This window comes from Euleptes europaea, chromosome 3 (genome assembly GCF_029931775.1).
Source record: "Euleptes europaea isolate rEulEur1 chromosome 3, rEulEur1.hap1, whole genome shotgun sequence".
Taxonomy (NCBI): Eukaryota; Metazoa; Chordata; class Lepidosauria; order Squamata; family Sphaerodactylidae; genus Euleptes; species Euleptes europaea.
Genome location: NC_079314.1, coordinates 101,309,826 through 101,329,158, shown reverse-complemented (window position 1 = coordinate 101,329,158; position 19,333 = coordinate 101,309,826). Strand labels below are relative to the sequence as shown.

Here is a 19,333-nt window from a genome sequence, read left to right as displayed (position 1 = left end):
AGACAGGGAAAGGGGTGAGAAGAAACACTAGCAGTGGACACATTCTACCAGTGGTTGGGGATCACAGCCAGTATTCAGTTGCCTTCATTCAGAACTCAAGACAAGCAGCACAAGGATGTAGCTTCTGATAATGACCTCTTTAAGAAAACAATGTGCCAATTAAAGAAGAAGAAGAGTTGGTTTTTATATGCCGACTTTCTCTACCACTTAAGGAAGAATCAAACTGGCTTACAATCACCTTCCCTTCTCCTCCCCACACAGACACCCTGTGAGGTACAGTAGGTGGGGCCGAGAGAGCTCTAAGAGAGCTGTGACTAGCTCAAGGTCACCCAGCTGGCTTCATGTGTAGGAGTGGGGAAACCAACAATTTTCACCAGATTAGAATCCACTGCTCATGTGGATGAGTGGGATTTCAAACCTGGTTCTCCAGATTAGAGTCCACCGCTCCAAACCACTACTCTTAACCACTATACCACGCTGGCTCTTATGAACCATGAATGTGGTAGGCAAGTCCCACTGGGCTGGAGGGACTGTGAGGAGGATGGAGAGAATTCAAGGTCTCACTACACAGTATGGGGAAGCATGACTGCTAACCAACCACACCCTCTCCACCACTTTCTCCAGTGATGATTGGTGAACAAGAAACATGACGCCATCGTGTTCCGCGTTCTCCTTTCCCCTCCTGCAGCAGGCAGTGCAGGGCAAGGAAATGTCAGACATGATGACATCACTTTACTAGCAAAAGTGATGGTGAAAATCTTATGCTTTGGAGGAGTCAGAAAATGGAACTATAATGCGCGACCAACAATGCAAAGACTTTAATTCTATGCAGTGTCGTCTCCACAGCCATCAATGACAGAGCCTGCTAGAGCTAAGTTTGTAAAGGTCAAGGGATGGTTGGTTCACTTGTTTATTACTTATCTGTTTAGGAAATGTATATGCCACCTTTGCAGAGCCCTGCTCTTATGGGGAGGGGCTGTGGCTCAGTGGTAGAGCATCTGCTTGGCATGCAGAAGGTCTCAGGTTCAATCCCCGGCATCTCCAGTTAAAAAGACTTGGCAGGTAGGTGATGTGAAAGACAGTCTGAGTAGACAATACTGACTCTGATGGACCAAGGGTCTGATTCAGTATAAGGCAGCTTCAGGTGTTCCAAAGGTGCAATTTTAGGCAGGGCTGCAGCCTTCTAACAGGGGAATCCTATGCAGAGTCACTCCAGTCTAAGCCCATTGAGATGAATGGGCTTCGACTGGAGTAACTCTCCTTAGGATTGCACTGTAAGTCCACTCTAGTGAATGAATTTTGACAGGTGCAACTCTGCATGAGATTGTATCTACCAAATCTACCAAAGTTCTAGGGCAACTGCTTATAACTTGAATGATCATTTAAATTGACTACTCTGAATAACAAACTCTCCTCATTCAAAAAAATCAAAGGACTATGGACTGAACAAGAAAGATGAAACATGGCCAACGGTCCCACCCCCACCCACCCTCCTTTTTCAGATTTAAAGATCATGAAAATATTTCTTTGAATAAATATGAATGAATATATGCAAAAGAGATCCGTACTCCAAAGTACCTAAAGAGACTGTCAGGGTGGCTTTCCTAAATGTTCATCTGAAACTTACCAGTGGTCAGATCCCCCTCGCTTCCCAGAGAGTGCTCAGCACTTAAAGAGTACATGCTTTAAGAAGTACCATTCCAAATGTGCTTTGCTCCTCCAACCACAGACAACATATTGGAAATAGTCAGTAATGTCAACATCTCACCTTTATCTTAGATGCTTAAAAGGGAGGCAGGGACTTCTCAACATGCGAAACTGACTATCAATGTATATACATGGCTGTCATACATTCTGCCAGAGGCAGAAGTGTGGTCAAATTCTACTTACCACTTGGCACCATAAAGATACAGACAACCGGCTTACTAAGTGACCACGCTGCCACTGTAGTAAATGACCACTTGAGAATCATTATCTACACATCTACCCTTTGGCTACTGAGTATGCAAAAATGTCATTGCTGAGTGCCCCTAAACTACATTCCAAGAAATAATTATATCAAATCTGGCATACAGGAAGACCACATATTCATTCTATTATTTTCTGAGTTTCTACTTGAGAAGCCGCTGCAAATACCCGACCTCCCAAAATTCATGGACTGATAAACAGATGACCACACAAGTAGGTTTCATAGGGTTCAGGTCAAGAACTAAGGACCTCTTGGATCATGAGACCTCTGTGATCATGACTGGTAGAAGACTCTCAAAGATGGAATCACCGTCCAAGCATGCCTCCGGACTGGCCAAGCCCAGTTTAAATGAAAGTTTCTTGTATGAACCCAAAAGGCACAGGAAAAATGGGGCTGCCGGCTCTTAAAACAAAAAGGCTCCTAATTCTGTGAGGGGAAAAAAGCATCATGTAAGGATGCAAGAAAAAAAGCCCCACAACTTGCTGAAATCTCTAGGCTACAAAAAGAAACTGGAACATTCATTGAGTCTGCATTTTAAAAGAATTGTTACAAAATTTAGTAACTTTAAAACAGATATAAAAATCAACACGAGAACATTGTAAAGAGAAAAAGAAGAAATGGTGGCTATTGAAAGGATTTAAAATATTTTTGTGCCCACCTTTCTCCTGATCCACTCAAGCTTTTCAAATTTTACAGGTTGCTTAATGGACTCTTTAATCTATTCCTGAGCAAATATTGTGGAAATAGGATTCATCTTCATATCAATTATTGGCATCCCTGCCTATCCTCGGGTTGCCAGAACACAACTCTGAGGCTTCCTGTCTACATCTTCAAAAATTGCAAGACAGTTGGAAAGGATGCAATTGTTCCATCGCCTACTCCTCTACTGGTCCCTTTGCCCACCCTCCTGCCTTACCTCCTTGGGGGCAAAATGAGGTTCCCTTTTTGTTCCAGTAAGTAGAGGCTCAGTAGAAAAGACCTTTCTCTACTGCTCAGAATATTCAACATATACACAGGATCTCAAGGTTGTAATCTGGCAACTTTAAACACTTCTCTCAATTACTATTCACCTTTCAGAATTCCATGGTTGCTTTTGAACAACACTTGAAGTCCAACCTTCAGGCTCTCCAAAATCCCAACAGTACCATAAAATAATAAATTGTGGAACTCCCTGCCCCAGGATGTGGGGATGGCTGCCAACTTGGAAAGCTTTAAGAGGGGACTCGATATGTTCATGGAGGAGAGGAGTATTCATGGCTACTAGTAAAAATGGATACTAGTCATGATGCATACCTATTCTCTCTAGCATCAGAGGAGCATGCCTATTATATTAGGTGCTGTGGAACACAGGCGGGACAGTGCTGCTGCAGTTATCTTGTTTTGTGGGCTTCCTAGAGGCACCTGGTTGGCCACTGTGTGAACAGACTGCTGGACTTGATAGACCTTGGTCTGATCCAGCAGGGCCTTTCTTATATTCTTAATACTTACAAAGGATAAACATGAAATGCACCATTCATTTCAGCTTAAAATATCTTTATCTCGCAATCTTAACTAAATGTTCCCAAGGCAGCTACAACAATTTTTAGTGCAGTTGGGGGTGGGGTTGTGAAAAAAGAGGGAAGTGAAGCATACCTTCCTGAAGGATTCTCAGGAATTTAAGCCAAGCTTTCTCTGAGCCGACCAACAGTGTCAAAACAGACATTGGCATGCAGTTACCTGAGGTTTCTTCACCTTAATGATCCAAGTAGGAGGTACGATTACAGCCGCATGAGCCCCTAGAGAACATGGCTCCTCAATGTGCTGCAGCATGAAGCAGGTGACCTTATTGTGAAACTTGAGGAAAGAAAAAATAGAGGCATTAGTGAGGGAGCACAGAAGGAACATGTACAGATGTGAGGGGAAAATCCCCAAACCATGCAACATGAACACATAAATCTGCCTTATACTCAGACCATTGGTTTATCAAAGTCTGTATTGTCTACTGGCAGCAGCTCTCCAGGGTCTCAGGAAGGGAACTTTCAAAACAGGTAGAGGTCTTTTAGACGTCTTTCACTAGGGGACAGTAAAAAATATATACCTTGGCCCCGCTTTCCCTTCCTGTGCGTGTGTGTAAAGTGCAATCAAGTCTCAGCCAACTTATGGTGACCCCTTAATGGGGTTTTCAAGGCAAGAGACTAACAGAGGTGGTTTGCCTGAACCTTCCTCTGCACAGCAACCCTGATATTCCCTGGCGGCCTGCCATCCAAATTCTAACCAAGGCAGACCCTGCTTAGCTTCTGAAATCTGATGAGATCAGAATACCATTTTGCCTTCCTCCGTCTTTCCTTTCCTATACCTATGCAAACACAGCAACTGAGAAACATCATCTGTTTCTTTCTCTCAGTCTTGCCCTGAAATATTATGAGTTGTTAGTTTGCTGTATTACAAACCTAATTTCTCACCCTTGTTTTGCAGTGACCAATTATCATAAGCAAATACATTGATGCTACACATTTCAGCAGGGGCCTGGAGGAGACAACTGAAGTCAATGGAGGCCACTGTTTTAATGAGCTCCCAACAGCTCTAGACAGACACATCTCCAGAGATGCTTGGACCACCAGTTGCCTATGTCTCTCTGTATTAAAAGCAGGACTTGAGATAAAGCTGGTTCCTTACCATTTTATTTGTATGTCTTTTAACTCCACTTCTCTTACAGAGAATCAGTATGGTAGCTTAGAATAAATATATCATGCCAAAAATGCAAATAAGGAGCATCTGCTGTGAATGAATGCTTTTAAAGCCTTATTCTTCTCCTGGCAGATCAATATATATTCTCCTTGCTGATACTCTGCTGCCAGTTTTTGCATGCTATTTTGGAAACTATTCTGTTTTTTTTAATCAACCTTAAAATGGAGATTTCAAACCAAAAGGGGGGAAAAAACCGTTTTGTTAGAATTAAAGGTTCATGAAAAGGAAGGTGATATTTCTCTTGCCTGAGTATGCTTGGCAAAAAGTGACTGACTCCTAAGTAAAAGAGTTCACAACCCCCTCTCCTCCTCACACAAAAAGAACTGAAATCCTGGATTACGTCCTCTCTTAAATCTCAGACAGATGAGGCAAAGGACACACCTCTTGTTTCTTCCACAAAATGAGAATTGCAGGCTCCCTTGGCCTCAATCAGTCATATAAGGAAAGGAACAAGGATTTAAACCCTTCAGCCACCACCTGGTTTTGCTCCCTGCTTTGTTATAATTTATTTTAGCATTTAACTTAGCATATTAAAGCAAGCAATGCTTGTCGAAGGCTTTCACGGTCAGAGTTCATTGGTTCTTGTAGGTTATCCGGGCTGTGTAACCGTGGTCTTTGAATTTTCTTTCCTGACGTTTCACCAGCAACTGTGGCAGGCATCTTCAGAGTAGTAACACTGAAGGACAGTGTCTCTCAGTGTCAAGTGTGTAGGAAGAGTAATATATAGTCAGAAAGGGGTTGGGTTTGAGCTGAGTACTGTCCTGCAAAAGTAATGTGCTAATCATTGTCCTGTAAGTATCAAGATAATGTGCTAATGAGGGTGTGGTATGTTAATATGGAACCATTGTATCCTGAAGTGATCTGTTAATGTGTGTAATCCAAAGCTAATCTGCATGGTTATTGTTGAATGTTGTCTTTGTTAGTCCGGAGGTTTTCAGAACAACTATTTTGTCAGATTGCACAGAGAAGCCATTGAAATTCATAAACATCAGCACAGCTTTAACAGAAAAGAGGAGAGTTTAGGAATGAATAAGGCTTGGCTTCCTGTTCTGAAAACCTCCAGACTAACAAAGACAACATTCAACAATAGCCATGCAGATTAGCTTTGGATTACACACATTAACAGATCACTTCAGGATACAATGGTTCCATATTAACATACCACACCCTCATTAGCACATTATCTTGATACTTACAGGACAATGATTAGCACATTATTTTTGCAGGACAGTACTCAGCTCAAACCCAACCCCTTTCTAAATATATATTACTCTTCCTACACACTTGACACTGAGAGAGACTGTCCTTCAGTGTTAATCCTCTGAAGATGCCTGCCACAGTTGCTGGCGAAACGTCAGGAAAGAAAATTCAAAGACCACGGTTACACAGCCCGGATAACCTACAAGAACCAACAAGCATTGCTTGTTTGTAAAAAGCTTGATGGTACGTCTTTTCTCCTTTAAAATGCTAATAGAACGCCAGGGGGCAGTTTCAAATACAGAAACTGAATGGAGATTTGAAGGATTACCACCACCACCACCACCCCATACCTTCCCTGTATTGCTCTGAGGCAAATTGAGGCTGCGCCAACTTCCACTTCACATTTTATGGATGGAGTAAGATGTATCATCTTCATTTTATCAGTTGACCCCCTCCCTCAGCCAGTTTCTCAGCATTTAAGAGAACAAGATCGTTGGGGAGAGGAGCAGACAAGGTAGATAGTTCACACAGGATACAGGATATTACCTTGTGGAACTAAAGGCAAACAACCCAAGCCATGGATAAAATAATCACGAGCATTTGCCAACTCCCTCTGGTAAAAGTCACTTACCGCTTGCTTGCACCACGAACAGCTGATGGCCACAATCTCTTTACTGTGAAAGGAGAATTTCTGCTGAAACCCCTGTGATGACAAGAAGAGTTGGGAGAGAAGAGGTTAATCTGAGTTTTGGCTAATCTGCCCATTAACAACCACAAAAGCAAAAAAAATAAAAAATCTCCCTTCCATGTCTATTGCATCCCTCCAATGTGAAATAGACTAGTTCATGTCAACTACATCTTATGGGATTGACTGCATATTTTTTGCAGCAGGTTAGACAATGAGGAAATCTGACAGGATGAAAGTAGATGCCTTTGAAGTGTGGTGTTGGAAGAGTGTGTTAAGAATACTGTGGACCGCCCAAAGCAAACAAACAAATAATTGGGTTCTAGATCAAATCATGCCTGAACTCTCCCTAGAAGCTAGAATGACTAAACTGAGGCTACCGTACTTATGAGAAGACAAGAGTCACTGGAAAAGACAATAATGCTAGGAAAAATTGAAGGCAGCAGGAAAAGAGGAAGACCCAATATGAGATGAATTGACTCGATCAAGGAAGCCGTGGCCCTCAGCTTGCAAGACCTGAGCAAGGCTGTTAACGACAGGGCACTTTGGATTCGTAGGGTTGCCATGAGTCAGAAGAGACTTGGCATTTAACATACACGCACTGGTTACTGTGGCCACTGCCTCTGAACTGCACATCAATTGGGTGCATTTTGCAGGGCCAGATCTTGGGGGGATCTTGCCCCAGGCACAATTTGTAATGTCTTAATTTTTTCTGTAAACTGCCTTCAGCCTAAAGGAAAGGTGTGGCATAAATGTTTCAATCAATCAATCCACCACACTTCTGTTATACAGGCTGTTAGGATGAGTCAATACACTCAGCATTAGAAACCTGAGATCCTCTGCACATGTGCGTATGTCTATGTGTGAGCAGCAAGTGATAGAGAAAATGTGCAGCCTAGTGCAGGGATGAACAAAATCTGTAAATAGGAACCATTAGCGCATATGATGATACGTCATTGTTAGTTTAAAGCACGGTAGGTTTGCCAAGTCCTCCCTGGCCACTGGTATGGATGAAGGAGTAGGATTACCAGATCCAGGCTGGGAAACTCCTGGAGATTTAGGAGGCTGAAGTTGGTTCCTTATTCCCAGTTTGTTCCCTATTCCCAGTTCCTTATTCATATTTCCTAGTTCCTGAATGATTTTGAGGACAATTCACAAGCTCTGCACCCCAAAATATGGATTGGACCACCACATATCATACACCCCCACATTCAGGGGACTGTGCTCTTCGAGATGGTGCATGCTGGGTCCTGGTCCAAAGTCTGGTTCTTGTGCCAGTGGCTCCCAAGTGGGGTGACCCAGGACAGATGCACATACAGATACTGCACCCCAAAATAGTCCTCAGCCTTTCCTCAGCCTTTCTTCATAGGTCTCCTCTATCTTCCTCCCACATTTGCCCATGTGGCTACTATGTAGTCCAAACATGAGCATGGTTGATGTGTTCCAGGAATCAGCAGCAGCAACTCACCTTGGCCTGCTGGCTACATGTGTTTTTTTTTTTGTTTGTTTGTTTGTTTGTTTATGGGAAGGAAGTCAAGTATTGCCCCTTCCCTGGAAACGTGCAGCCACTGTCAGCAAGACTCACTGGCCTTTGGTGTGACATACAAAATCTTTTTCGACAATTCCATTTGCAAGACAAACAAACCCACAGAATGGTAAATACATCTCGAACACATAAGGCAAGTTTGGAAAGCTCCCACCCTTCTAATGTTTTGTAGAATGTGTCAAACAAAATGGTTCAGGAGGGCATTTTCATAAAGGAAATAGGGGTGCAGTCAAACACGATTCTGCAAGGAAGTCGCTCTCTCATTTAGGTAATAAGATGTTTAATCGACTGTGACGTTTTAGGCACCTTTTCCCCATCTCCCTTTAGCCTGCATCATTTACTGGATGGATTATACTGCCTGGACTTCAGCATTCTCTAACTGCAAATCCAGTTTATTGGATCATTGTTCTCTAATTGTTCAATCCAGTTTCTATTTCATTGTTCTTTCATTTGTGTAATCTGGTTTTATTGTGTGGTTCATTGTAGGCATTATAGTGTCTTTTGCATTGCCTTGAGTCTCAGTAAGAAAGGTGGCTGAGAAATTAAGTAAGTACATACATACATACATACATACATACATACATACATACATACATACATACATACATACAGCAGCCTTCTTCTGGTAAGATTCACACGCTTATCCAGTAATATTCACTATGTTTTCCAAAATCTCAGCCAGGCCATTTAAATTTGCCTGAAGTGAAAGTAATAATTATTCAAACTAGGATTTTTATGTATGCAAAGCATATACTCTGTCATCATCCTACGGACTCTGCCAGTCCTCCCCAATTTGTAATTAGCAAATTCCTGTAGGGGACATTTTTAAAGGAGCTGGGTTTGGGGTGGCGGCAGCGGGGGAGGGGATTCAGCGAAGGGCCAAATTTCACGAACTGCATAAATGATATAATTGGTACATCTTTAAAGATAAGAGGGCTTTTAAAAAAGAAGAAGAACAGGAGAAATGGTAAAATTATCTAGCTTCGTAAGTAAAGTAATAATTCAAAACAGGCAGAGAGGATTGGATGACGCAAGAGGGAAAGATGCCGCTTGGAGATAATTGGACTCTTATTCTCTTCTCTCCTCGCAAATTGATTTTTCAATTTGCTAAATCCGAGAACTAGGACAACAATGAATATTAAAGGTGAACTGAATGCTTAAGCCATTCTCGCAGAGTCCCCGATTAATAACATTTGTGTGACGATAGTGCGGCTCAATTGCTATCAAGGGTGGAAGTTTCAGTACAGCTTCCGGATCTGAATCTGGAGAGCACTCACGTAATCTTGTCTCATTGTGAGGAACGGGAGGGCAAGCAGCACACTCGCATCCCACAACGCCAGCGTCGGAGTCTATCCCACCACTTAATGTAGAACAGGGCACATGGAGGCAGGGGGAATAGGTCTGGCTCCATGGTTAAGGGCTCAGATATATCTATGGCAGGGCTGAGACTTGGCGGTCTCTAGTGCCTCTAGTGCCTCAGCCTCACCTGTCGTTTGTTGGGGAGCTGATGCCTGTTTGGATGCTGAGACTACTTAAGCAAACCTTCTTGGAATCCAAGGCATAGTTCTGAATTAGGAGATCAAGAAGTTTCTGAAACAGAATTTAAACCGAAGAGGTTGAGCTAGAAGATGCTAAACTTAGGTAAAGGTAAAGGTCCCCTGTGCAAGCACAGGGCCATTCTTGACCCATGGGGTGATGTCACATCCCGACGTTTATGAGGCAGACTTTGTTTAAGGGGTGGTTTGCCAGTGCCTTCCCCAGTCATCTTCCCATTACCCCCAGCGAGCAAATATATACATTTTAATATGGTGCACAGTAAAGTTAAAAACATAAGGCCTGTAACATAGGCAAATCTTTCCCAGTCAATAAATACATACAAACTCATACACTTTTGATGTAAAACCTTGCGATGACCAAAGTAGGACCCAATAAGGACCAAATCTTTCCCAGTCAATAAATACATACAAACTCATACACTTTTGATGTAAAACCTTGCGATGACCAAATAAGGACCCAATAAGGACCTAAAAAAGGCCTTCCTCAGTGGTCAGACATAGAATTGTAATCTAGTACACATCCCAATAATATCATAGTATCATACTGTACAGTGGAAAAATATATCAAAGCACTTCTAGTATAATGCAAGATTTTACATCAAAAGTATATGAGTTTGTATGTATTTATTGACTTTGAAAGGTTTACCTATGCTATAGGCCTTATGTTTTTAACTTTACTGTGCACCTTATTAAAATTTATATATTTGTAATTTTAGCATCTTCTAGCTCAACCTCTTCGGTTTGGATTCAGCAATTTGGTTGAGTTTCATTTGGTCCCCCCCTTTTTTGTGTGTGTGAAACTGAGCCTTCTGTGTAGGTCATCAATGTTTTCTCTTTCTCTAGTTCTCCATCCCAACTCGTTCTACAGAACCTTACCTGACTTGACTTGCTCCTGTGTCTGTATGGACCCCTCTAGAGGGGAGGGGCATTTGAATCCACCAGCCACTCACAACATGGAAACTCAGAAATGTACTTTATGCCCTGGATCCCACTTCTTTATGCACTGGATCCTACTGAACATTTCAGCTGACAGAGGGGGTTGGGCGGTTTTTGAGGATCCCCCCCTTCTCATGCTGATCCTGGGGATCCAAGGTCCTCCAACAGCAGTATTTTGGGGGACGTTTTGGAACGCAGTTGGAGGATGAAGTGAGGAAGTGGTGCTGCACTTATGGAAATCCTTCTGTCATTGGAAATAGTTGGCAAGATCCAAGCTTGTGTTTGACATGGGATTTACAGGCCTGGGCTCATGGTTACTTTCATCTGAGCAACATTAGCCTCCCTGTCCTGTCCTGTTCTATCACTTCTCTTCCTTTTCACACAGCACCTTCTCCCACCTTCATCTGTCTCTGCCTCCCCCACCATCCCTCTTCGCATCATCTCTTCTGTCCCTGCCTCCAATCTCCCTCTATTGAAACGTCCCTTCCAGCCTTGCTCTCTCTCATCCCCAATGCTCCCTACTCTCTTCCCATCCTCCCTTCCAGATCCCCCCCCATCTTCCTGTCATAGCTCAGCTGAGGCCATGTGGTCCTGAGTGGCTACCTCATAGTCAGTCTTGTGCAAGTACATGCCTTGCAGCTGGCACAGTTGGTGACGGCAGTGGCATGCCTGCTGCTGAAGACCATCAGGCTTCCCACCCAGCCATCCCAGCAGGTTCTTGCCTTGCCAGGTTGTTTAGGGGCCACCACGCCCCTTCTCCATCTCCCCCTTCAGCTCCCCAGAAAGCCCATGTAGGGCTGGGATAAAACCCCTCAAAGGGAGAGCTGCTACAGTTAGCTTGCCTCAACTGGAGATCTAGGATTGTGTCCAACAAACTGGAGTTCCAGGGGCATCATCCCATTCAAAACTGCTGCATGTGTTCCAGGAGTCCAGTTTATGTGAAACTAGCTCTAACCCTTGGCTCTGGATGTAAAGCCCCCGGACACCCAGTGCCAGCGGCCCCAAAGACCACCACTGGAATCTTGAGTTCTAGTTTCTGCCCATCCTGTTCTGGCAGAATCTGGCTAGAGCATCTTAGCACACTGGAGCTTTGCTTTAAGCTGCCACCACTTTTAATAATACACAGTTTCACAGCAAAAGGACAAAATGTTCAAGTGTCCATCGTAGAATAGTAGTTTAGTAGATAGCAGGAGGGAAAGCAGCTAACCGAAGAGGAGCTACAAGTAGCGTCTGTTGGTCATGACTGTTTCTCAGGATGACAAGATAATCTACTGGAGAGCTGAACGGGTAAATGCTTCACCATGCAGGCATCTGCCTTACCTTTCCACACTGTTTACACTTCCCCTCCTGCCGCCGCCTGTGCACCCAGTGATGTCGAACAAAATTCTGTAGAGGGAGGGGGCAGCACAAGGAAGGAATTCAATTAACCGAATGACGCAGACCCGTGTTTAACGCAGAATTTGCATCCCAACTCCCACAGCTTGTGGAAGAATCCCACTAAAAGCACTGAAAGGCCATCCAAAGGAAAGAACACAAAACGGCAACAGTTTTGAAGCTAGCCAGTCAGTCTTCATTACGGCCCAGAAGCAGGAAAAACACTATTATAAAATTGACTTGTATAAAATTATCTTGTTTCTAACAAAGGGAGCTTTGAATCTCCAAAAGCTTGAAAATCTTGTTCGTCTCTAAGGTGCTATTGAACTCCAATCTAGCAGTTCTACTGCAGACCAACACGGCTACCCCCTGAAATTATTATAAAATTTAATCACCTACGTAAAATCTCAGCATACATCATTCATCTTAATGTATCTAACAGCTTAAGGGGTAGAAGCTGAGTAAATCATACACAGGACATTAACTTGGCCCATATTTTCATTGTAGAGAACAGAAACTCAGGCACAGATACAGTAGTTCTTTGGTCCACCCCCCCACACACCCCAGTTTTGAAGCACATTCAAGACATAAGAGTTTCATAAATGGAAAATAAAATATGGTTGGAGATTTGGGGTGGGGGGCAATTCTAGTGTTGCTGCTGAACTTGGAATATCCCTCAGTTCCATTTCTTAGCATTTATCTGTATCAGATCACTGGGGCTGACAAACATTGATAGTTCAGGTCATACCCAATACCCATCAGCGCAGGTCTTTACAGCCAGATATTCCTTGCCTCTGCTCCACTCTGCGATAAAGACATGGCTTGCAGAAGGCTTATATTCCTTGACTGAGGGAGGCGAGGGTCTCCAACTGAGATGGGTTTCTGTTGACTCAGGATCTATATAAAAGTTCAGCCACAGAACCTTCTCACAAAAGCTTATGCCCTGGAAAATTCTGTTGGTCTTTAGGATGCTACTGGACTCGAATTTTGTTCTACTACTACGGACTAACATGGCGACCCACCTTATACCACTTACCTCTCTTGGAGATCTAGAACTGCCTTCTCGGAAAGTTGGCTTACACCGGAAGTTAATCTGCCACATGGGAAGCAAACAAACAAGAGTAAAAACAGAGGTCACGCAGCAATAACTGCAGAACTGTCAGCAAAATGAAATAGGTCACCCCTTCTAATTCCACAGAAGCACTTGTCTAACACTGCAGTTTATGCATACCACAGAAACTTTCAAACTTTGCTATCATCATGTACCATACTAAAAATAGTGCTTTAGAAAGTTAGAATTAGATACGGAAGTGTATGTGGAAGCCACAGGTGATTTACTAGTTGGTATGTCACCATAATTTGTTTGTTGTGCCTATTAATAACTATATGCTCTGAGTAGCTTCAGGTGTGCATCTACATTGTCAGGCATGCATGGTGCCAGGAACATAAATGCCTATGCAAAACACATACTTCTGGTGAATTTCATTAACATAATGTAGGTACTGCTTTGTTTTTCTAGGACAGACTAACCTGGTTCCCTATCTGGTGGTGGAAAGTCCCCGTCAAGTCGTAGCCGACTTATGGCAACCCTCCCTAGGGTTTTCAAGGTAAGAGACTAACAGAGGTGGTTTGCCACTGCCTTCCTCTGTGTAGTGACCCTGGTCTTCCTTGGTGGTCTCCCATCCAAGTATTAACCATGACCAACCAAGCTTAGCTTCTGAGATCTGGCAAGATTAGGCTAACTTGGGCCATCCAGGTAAATGAGGCTAGCAATCTACCTATGTGTAATTACCATCATACATTTCATGTTAACTGTCTGACATTAAGAAGCCTAGAATCTCATTTTCTTCTGTTTTTAAATGGCAGTCTGAACTGGGAGAATAAGTATTCTAGACCCCTATATAGCCTAGAGCCGTGTTGGTGAACCTATGGCACGTGTGCCGCAAGCGGCACGCCGAGCCCTCTCTGTGGGCACGCGAGGAGCCCTCGCGTTTGCCTAGGGCTGTGCTGTGTTGCCGTGGTGCAGTGCTCCTTCTCCCCAAGCCCATGCTCCCCAAGCCTGTGCTGGCGCCCTCCCTCTTCTTGCACCGGGGCAAGCCCCTCCCACTCTCTCAGCTGAGCTGCAGCCACAGCTCAGCTGTTTGTCGGGTGCCCCGCCCATCTTCAGTTTGGACGGGGAGGCTGTGGCCGAGCACCTTGCCACACACCCCTCCTCTCAGCTTGGACGGGGAGCTCAGCTGTTTGTCGGGGGCCCCGCCCATCTTCAGTTTGGGGGCCCCGCCCGTCTTCAGTTTCTTCCATTCTGCTTTCCTAGGTAGGTATTACCACATTGATTGCTCTGCCTTTTTTCTTTTTATCACTGCTTACTCTGTCAGCTACTCATCATCCCTTACCATCCAACTGACTCTCTTCACCCAATTCCAACTGCCTTTTCAAACATCAACGTTGTTGTTTTTTTCCCCTTACAGAATGTTAAGCCCTGTGCTGACTCACCTATATATCTAATTCTGAACTTGGTCCCAGGGTGCAGCTGTTTTAAAAAGGCCCTTTACAGAGACAACAAGGTACTAACTTCTCAGCTGAACCCTCCCCTCCACACCAGGTACAATTATCTCCTAGCAAGGAAAGAAGACAGAAAAAGATTTGTCTACCAGGAACAATAGCCACCCAGTTGGGGAGGACATTTTTAATTGGGAAAATAAAGAAAGTTAATATCCTCCCAGCCCAGTGTGGTCTGTCCCTATGGCTGCATTTTAGGGTGAAAAAACCATGTGAAGATCTAGTAATGGATCTTCAACCTAATGTGTGGTTTGGCCTTTAGTCCTCTTGGTTTCAGTCTGAGAGCTAAATAGAAGAAAATACTTTTCTCCCCTTGAAATCTATGGAATTCAGAAGTACTTGAGGAGCTGGGGGTGGGGGACATGGTTCAACAGTAGAACACCTGCTTTGCAGTGAGTAGACAGTACTGACCTTGATAGACAAAGGTCCATGAAGCTTCAGGTGTCCTATGTGGCTGGTACTACAGTGGCTTTGTTCTCAGAGGTGGGCCATATCTTTGACCCTCCTGTCATGCCAGGATGTATCTCTGTCTGTCTACTAGCTTCCCCCAAGCCTCATTTCTAGAAGAAATTTCCAACTCTATGATTCTATGAACATAGAGGTCTTCCTTGCCCTTAGCCAGCCCAGCTTTAAGCCTGTTATTTATGCAAATTCCCCCAAGAAGGGAATATCAATCAAAATATGTGAATGTATGAGTTGTTTTTTCTAAACTAAAACCTCAGTATTCAGGTTAAATTGCAGTATTGGCACTTGGCGATAAATAAGTGGGTTGTGGGTTGCAGTTTGGGCACTTGGTCTCTAAAAGGTTCTCCATCACTGGCCTAGAGGATTCATCTCATCCTTCCCCATTCAATGCCTTTAATCTGCCTCAATGGCTACTGTTAAGCGTTTGACCCTTCTGTAGATCTTGCCAAGATTGGAAAGCTATCTAAATTGTAATCACATTGTTTAAAATTCATTCTAGGCCCTGGGCATAATGCCACACAATGGATTAGCTGATGCCAGAAGATAAAGTTTAGGGCGGATTTAAATGGTGGATTGACCTTGTGCTTTCCTTTATAAACTAAGTAGCCTGGCTCTATCTGGAGTCTTTTCTTTCTGTATGCATGGGCCACTACATGCCATCAGTAGGTGGAAAACATCATTATTGTTGCGGGGGTGGGGAGGAAATCACCAGCTTACTTGTGCCATTATAACCCAGTGCTCTGCAAAAATGTTATGTGGCTTCCCACACATGCACACACATACAACAATCTTAAAAGGAACAAATTAATTTTGGTGACCACTGTGATATTTAAAACTATCCAGAGGAATGACAAAAGTTTTGCCATGGAAGAAATACTGAATTACTGAAGAGTTAATTGCAGTTGTGCAAAATGAGGGGGTTATATTATTATAAATAATAATATATTTTATAAATATAATGGTTTTATATTATTGTGGCTTTATATTATTGTGGCTTTTACCACTTTATTATAAGACACATGCACTTCTCATGCAAAAGTGCAAACAACTAGATTAATGCAAACAAACAAACAGAGACAAGCACCTTTCTTCTTCTTTTAGGGCTATGACCCAAATAAAGGTATCTTATTTACCTAATCATATGAGTTTAACCCACTTTACTGGTAAGGTTGCCAGCTCCGGGTTGGGAAATAACTGGAGATTTTGGGGGTGGAGCCTGAGGAGGGCGGGGTTTGGGGAGGGGAGGGACTTCAATGCCATAGAGTCCAATTTCCAAAGCTGCCATTTTCTCCAGCTGAACTGATCTCTATTGGCTGGATATCAGTTGTAATAGCAGGAGACCTCCAGCTAGTACCTGGAGGTTGGCAACCCTATTTACTGGGCCCAAAAAGCAGTTGAAGAGGAGGGAGTAGATATGGATAGGGCTGGAGTGCTGGGGATAAGAGTACCACTTTCCCCCCCTTCTGTAACATTTCCCTGATCAAAATGCTCCCCACAACTCTTTTAATCCCCAAGAAGAAGAATACAAGTGTCCATCTTTTTTTTCCAACTTATTGGGGCAGCCATTGCCAAAAGGGAAACAGTGTGGGGTGGGCCCCATAATAACTGTGCAGAATGAAAAAACACGTCTAGAGTTCCAAGTCATAGGTCTCCAGGGTCCTTAAGCACAAGACGGGTTTCCTACATGCTTTTCGTATTCACTCCTTAGATTTCTTACTCAGAGGAAGGGAGAGAAAACACAGCATGATCAACCACCCCACTCCATAGATAACCTTGAACTTTCTCAACATTTCCCTCAGGAATGTTTTGAGCAATATAAAGAATTTCACATTATTTCACCAACACCCAAAAAGATAGCAAAAGTGTGTTCCAGCACCACAAAGGCCAACAAATGTATCACCGCAGACAAAATCCTACATTGTGAAATGCAAATACTCTGCTCTTGCCTGTGACAAAGATCATGCCATAATAAATGCACTTTCTTAAAGCCTTTGTTACCTTTTCTGCAATAGAATTTGAGAATTAATCCCTACAAAGAGAGATTGCACCGCTTCTGGAGGGTCACCCATGATGGAAATAGGAGGCATTGGCCTTAGAGGTTTAATAAAAAGATTTGTATAGGTCTAATACAACAACTATACAAAAATACAATTATTTAAGTTTGTCCTTTAGCACAAATGTTCCAGCAGGTGGAGCCATCTTACCTTTTCTAATTGTTCCATGCAGGCATTGTGGACTACAATCTTACACGCAGCACATTTTCGCCGAACGGCTGACTTCTGCAACATGAAAAACAGCCAGACTATATATATATATATATATATACTTCTCAGAGCTGACAAAGACAATTTCGTAAGGTCTTAGGGAGAAATACTAAGATCTACTCAGAAGTCCCATATTATTCAATAGACTTTACTCCCAAAAAGTGCCATGAGGATTGCTGTCATAGGGTTTTTTTTTTCTCTTAAGGAAAAGTTGCCTCTTCACTTCTAATCCTATATACATTTCCCCCCCTGTATCTCAATGGCAAAATTCAGCTGAACCACTGTTTCCAGTAGGGATGTATAAGTATACCCCGTTTGTTTCTTTTTGTTTGCACCGCAAGCTTTGTGTGTTTGTTTTCACCCATTTTCATTGCCAGTATTCCTAACTTGTTTCTTTGTCTTCCTGCAAAACATTAAATACCATTCGCACACTAATGACTGAAAACAAGCAACAAATGTTGCATTGTTAACCAAACAAAAACCAGCACAAGGAAACAGAGAATGGCAGGAAAATCCTTGGGTTTGAGTTCCCCAAGCGAGAACCAAGATCATAATGGGGATGGGCAAGATGAAATGTTGGGGTTGTGGAATTCAAGTTGCAACCCTTGGTAACCAGGGCAGTGGCTTTGGAGTTGTCATTTTTCGACATTTTTTTTCTAGAGGGAACAGCCAATAAATTAAAAATAGAGTCAAAGTAAGCTTTCATACAGAATTTCAAGACTCAAATTCATCCTTGTTTAAAATTAGAACCTTTTGAAATTTCATTCTTAAAACTGGATTTAGAAGCAGAGCAATTGTTTTGGCTGATGGATTAAGGTGATAATTTTAGGTAACAGCTTGAGGGTTGCAATGAGTTGGAGTCAGCGAAACCTGGAACAGAATGAGTTCCTGGAACAGATCTGTCCCTCTTCACCTCCTGCAAACTTGCTCCCGAGGATTGGAGGACTCTTGGCCACAGAGAGGGAGGCAGAACAGGGGCAACAGTCCAAGGGTAATCAGCAGAAATCAGCCCTTCCCTCTTGCACAAGTTCTTCCAATAACAGAGCAAGAAGGGGGAATGTGGCTCAGTGGTAGAGCATTGACTGGGCATGCAGAAGGTCCCAGGTACAAGCACTGGCAGCTCTGGTTAAAAGGATCAGGTTGATCTGGAAGACTTTAACTTGAGACCCTCGAGATCCACTGTCAGTCAGAGTAGAGACAGGGTTGCCAGGTCCCTCTTAGCCACCGGCGAGAGGTTTTGGGGGCAAAGCCTGAGGAGGGTGAGGTTTGAGGAGGGGAGGGACTTCAATTCCATAGGATCCAATTGCCAAAGTGGCCATTTTCTCCAGGTGAACTAATCTCTATTGGCTGGAGATCTCCAGCTAGTACCTGGAGGTTGGCAACCCTACATAGAGACAATACTGACCTTGACGGGGCCAATGGTCTGATTCAGTGTAAGGCATCTTCACAAGTGTTCATGTGTGAATGGGGGTGGTGGTTTCTGCTGATTCTCCCTTCTTGCTCTAGCCACCTAGGAGATAATGCACACTGTTCTCAAGCCCTAGCCCTAATCTGGAGGAGGAGCAGGGGGCTGCAGAAGGAAGGAGGATCCATCCCATGACCCCATCCTGTTCCTTGCCTATAAGATCAACACCAATACTTTGCACCTTTTTTTTCTCCAAAATCTATGAATAGGAATCATCCTTAATTGAGGGCTTTTTTGCATTCTCATTTTTCTTTCTTTCCAAGTTCCTGTTTCGTCAGTGTTTTTTAAAAGTTCTGCATGTGTTTTGCTCCCTCTACTGGTCGATTCGATATAGCAGAAGATTAAAGCTAGCTTATTTCCCTGCTGATTTAAGCAGCAGTTTTTTGCTCTTGATAAAATCAGGTGTGATATCTAGGGTTGCCAGCGACAGGTTAGGAAATACCTGGAGATTTTGGGGGTGGAACCTAAGGAGGGCAGGATTTGGGAAGGAGAGGGACTTCAATGCCATAGAGTCCAATTGCCAAAGCGGCCATTTTCTCCAGGTCAACTGATCTTGATCGGCTGGAGATCAGTTGTAATAGCAGGAG

The 19,333-nt window shown here is 43.4% G+C and overlaps 1 protein-coding gene across 1 annotated transcript in view; it reads right to left on the bottom strand.

Annotated features, from left to right (window-relative positions):
• DGKI (diacylglycerol kinase iota) overlaps positions 1-19,333 on the bottom strand; it is a 292,329-nt gene that overhangs the window by 139,697 nt on the left and 133,299 nt on the right. The window contains exons 4-8 of the mRNA XM_056846063.1: positions 17,222-17,296; positions 13,030-13,086; positions 11,940-12,005; positions 6,528-6,599; positions 3,686-3,802 (exon numbers count right to left, since the gene is read on the bottom strand). Coding sequence (XP_056702041.1) covers positions 3,686-3,802; positions 6,528-6,599; positions 11,940-12,005; positions 13,030-13,086; positions 17,222-17,296 — 387 coding nt within the window. The remainder of the gene's footprint in view (positions 1-3,685; positions 3,803-6,527; positions 6,600-11,939; positions 12,006-13,029; positions 13,087-17,221; positions 17,297-19,333) is intronic.